The 3613-nt window shown below is 52.1% G+C and overlaps 1 protein-coding gene across 1 annotated transcript; it reads left to right on the top strand.

Moving 5' to 3' along the window:
- The first annotated feature begins 515 nt into the window (after positions 1-515).
- HOXD10 (homeobox D10) lies at positions 516-3613 on the top strand. Its single transcript, XM_060151420.1, has 2 exons — positions 516-1260; positions 2628-3613. The coding sequence occupies exons 1-2, from the start codon at positions 516-518 to the stop codon at positions 2903-2905; spliced, it is 1023 nt and encodes a 340-aa protein (XP_060007403.1). The 3' UTR covers positions 2906-3613.

Here is a 3613-nt window from a genome sequence, read left to right as displayed (position 1 = left end):
AAATGAACCAGGCTGGGCCCCCAACCCCGCCCTGGCCCCGGCCCTCTTGGGCACCTTCTGCCTGGGCGTGTGCGGAGAATGCTTCTGTGTGCTGGCGCCACGGCGCCCCGGCTTCCCTCCCTGCGTGTGTCCTCCCGGAGACCCCTCGGGCCGAGCCTTTCCCTTCCGCCTGCGGGGCCCAGCGGCTGGAGTGGGGGACGCGAGTGGGGCCGGCGGGCGGGCCGAGCGAGCCCCGGGAGGCTGGCGGACGGCGGAGAGTGCTGGGCCGGTTGTTTCCAGCGCGCACTATCGCGGGCGCGTAGTAGATGTCGCTGTTGTCCGTGCTTACGCGGCCGGCTGGCCGGGCTCTGGAGCACGTGACCTGCGAGGAGGCTGCGGCTCAAGGCCATTTTCAAATCTCATTGGCTTGGTTGTCATGTGGTCGACAGAGGCATCCACAATTACACGGGGAATGTTTTCGTAGAGATGTCAGCCTACAAAGGACACAATCTCTCTTCTTCAAATTCCTCCCCAAAATGTCCTTTCCCAACAGCTCTCCTGCTGCTAATACTTTTTTAGTAGATTCCTTGATCAGTGCCTGCAGGAGTGACAGTTTTTATTCGAGCAGCGCCGGCATGTACATGCCACCACCTAGCGCAGACATGGGGACCTATGGAATGCAAACCTGTGGACTACTCCCGTCTCTGGCCAAAAGAGAAGTGAACCACCAAAATATGGGTATGAATGTGCATCCGTATATACCTCAAGTAGACAGTTGGACAGACCCGAACAGATCTTGTCGAATAGAGCAACCTGTTACACAGCAAGTCCCTACTTGCTCCTTCACCACCAACATTAAGGAAGAATCCAATTGCTGCATGTATTCTGATAAGCGCAACAAACTCATTTCTGCTGAGGTCCCTTCGTACCAGAGGCTGGTCCCTGAGTCCTGTCCCGTTGAGAACCCTGAGGTTCCTGTCCCTGGATATTTTAGACTGAGTCAGACCTACGCCACCGGGAAAACCCAAGAGTACAATAACAGCCCCGAAGGCAGCTCCACAGTCATGCTCCAGCTCAACCCTCGTGGCGCGGCCAAGCCGCAGCTCTCGGCCGCCCAGCTGCAGATGGAAAAGAAGATGAACGAGCCCGCAAGTGGCCAGGAGCCCGCCAAAGTCTCCCAGGTGGAGAGCCCCGAGGCCAAGGGCGGCCTTCCAGAAGAGAGGAGCTGCCTGGCTGAGGTCTCCGTGTCCAGTCCCGAAGTACAGGAGAAGGAAAGCAAAGGTCGGTATGAGCAGAGTTGCCACCCCAGCGGGGCGCGCAGCCCGGGAACCCGGCAGAGAGAGGGAACGCCTGGGTGCCCAGTGCCGAACGCGGCAGCCTGGGGCCCCGACTGGCAAGTGCCACTCCTCCCCGCTCTTAGAGGGGCAATCTTAGTCCCGAGATGGTTTCCGCTTTTCCCGCGCTGCCCTCGCCCTCCTGGCTACTCCTGGCCCCGCGCTGATGGCGCCCCGGCAGAGGAAGGGCTTGCTGGGTTTATTTTTCCTGAGCTAGACCTGAAATGCAACAAAAGAGCGCAAATGAGACCTGCGGCTGGCAAACACGGCCCCAGAACCTCCTTTCTCCTGCTCAGATTTGTAGTCCCAGCCCTGCCTTTCACCCAATGATGATTTTAAGGTGGTCCACGGCACCGTGTTCGTGTTCAAGTGTATGCACCCCGCATCCTGCGAGCTTGGGGGCGGCAAGGGGAATGAGGTAGCTGGGCCGGTTGGTGCTTGGGCCGAAGAAAGAGCAGGGCTCCTTGCCTCTGCGGAGCTAGGTAACCTTGGCTTTGTCTGGGGAAAGTGCCTCAAGCTTTGCAATCCATTTGCAAAGTGGGCAAAGGCAGAAGGGGGAGAGAATGGAATGTGTGTGGCCCACCCAGCAGGGCCAGCCTGAGGGCTGGGCAGGGCAAAGAGCCAGGGGCTCTGGCTTTTCTGCCCCTGATCCTCTCCCCCAGTGCTCAGAGTTGGGCCACAGCAAGGAGCTACATTTCTGGGAGAATGTTTTTGTGTGGGGGCAAGAAGGCATAAGAATTCAGGAAATTCTTGGGCACACAACGATGCCCAAGCAGGGCGGAGAAGGTGTACTCGGTTATCTTTTGAAAGAGAATTGGTACCTATAAACCTGGCTGTGCGGGGCTCCCTGCCTGCCTAGGAGAAGTGGGAAAGAAGAGGCAGACATGAGGATCTGAGGAAGCAGTAGCGTTTGTAGGCTTGTCAGGCTGTGACTTGCTTCTTCCACTCTAGTCCCGTTGTAAGATGATCACTTAGAATGTTGCTGGTGAGATCCTGAAAGTTTACTATTGTACTAATATTTTGTGCAGGTCAGAAAGGAGAGAGAGAGAGAGAGAGAGAGAGAGAGAGAGAGAGAGAGAACACTGACACAGAGGGCAAGAGTACCCACCCATCGTGTCATTTTGGGGTATTTTAACTAATCTGGCATCATTTACAAATCCCTTCCAGGGCCTACTTCGTGTGAGTAATGTGTAATACCAGCATTTCCCAAAGGGCCTGGCTGCCAGAGGGGTCATGGCCAAGGGTACATTTGAACAGACTGAGAGAAAAAAAAATTCTTGATTTTTTTTCTTCTTCTCCCTTTAATTTTGTTAGAGGAAATCAAGTCTGATACTCCAACCAGCAATTGGCTCACTGCAAAGAGTGGCAGAAAGAAGAGGTGCCCTTACACTAAGCACCAAACGCTGGAATTAGAAAAAGAGTTCTTGTTCAATATGTACCTCACCCGCGAGCGCCGCCTAGAGATCAGTAAGAGCGTTAACCTCACCGACAGGCAGGTCAAGATTTGGTTTCAAAACCGCCGAATGAAACTCAAGAAGATGAGCCGAGAGAACCGGATCCGAGAACTGACCGCCAACCTCACCTTCTCTTAGGTCCGAGGCCTGTCAGAGGCCAGGATCGGAGAGGGGGCACCGACTTCCAGGGCCGAGTGCTGGAGGACTGGGAAGGCGGACACAAAACCTTCATTGCTCTTTGTTTTTTGATTTTGTTTTTGTTTTTTTTTTGTTTCCTGCTAGAATGTGACTTTGGGGTCATTCTGTTCGTGCTGCAAGTGATCTGTAATCCCTATGAGTATATATATATATATATATATATATATATATAAACTAGCACATGTAATTTATTATTTTTTTCATCGTAATGCAGGGTAACTATTACTGAGAATTTTCGTTTGGGTCTTAACTTATTGGAACTGTAGAGCATCCATCAATCCACTCGTCCATCCAGCAATGTGACTTTTTCCTAACACAAAAGGTCTGTGTGTGTGGTTAGTCCATGAGCTCATGGTGTTTTGAGTACATCCAGTACTTAAAAGTACTTTTACATATATATTTTAAAAAGATTAAGAAAACCCACAAGCTTTGGGGGGAGGGACTAAAAAAGCACATTACAATGTATCTTTTTGCAAATAAGTTTAGCAATTGTCCTTGGTGAGATGGAATATTGAGAATTTGCCTTGTAGCCTTTCCCTTGTGGTGCATCTATGGTTTGGTAGAAGTACAACAGCAACCTGTCCTTTCTGTGCATGTTCTGGTCGCATGTATAATGCAATAAACTCTGGAAACGAGTGTACTTCCTCT

Source organism: Lagenorhynchus albirostris, chromosome 6, assembly GCF_949774975.1.
Source record: "Lagenorhynchus albirostris chromosome 6, mLagAlb1.1, whole genome shotgun sequence".
In the NCBI taxonomy this organism is placed as follows: Eukaryota; Metazoa; Chordata; class Mammalia; order Artiodactyla; family Delphinidae; genus Lagenorhynchus; species Lagenorhynchus albirostris.
Note: the sequence above shows the minus strand (reverse complement) of the source record. Positions and strands in the feature narration are given on the sequence as shown.

What these genes read in the sequence shown, in the direction of transcription:
- HOXD10 (XM_060151420.1), top strand. Translation starts at nt 516, where the DNA reads ATGTCCTTTCCCAACAGCTCTCCTGCTGCTAATACTTTTTTAGTAGAT. An exon ending in ACAGGAGAAGGAAAGCAAAG is followed by an intron (nt 1,261 to 2,627) that starts GTCGGTATGAGC and finishes TAATTTTGTTAG; the next exon opens with AGGAAATCAAGTCTGATACT.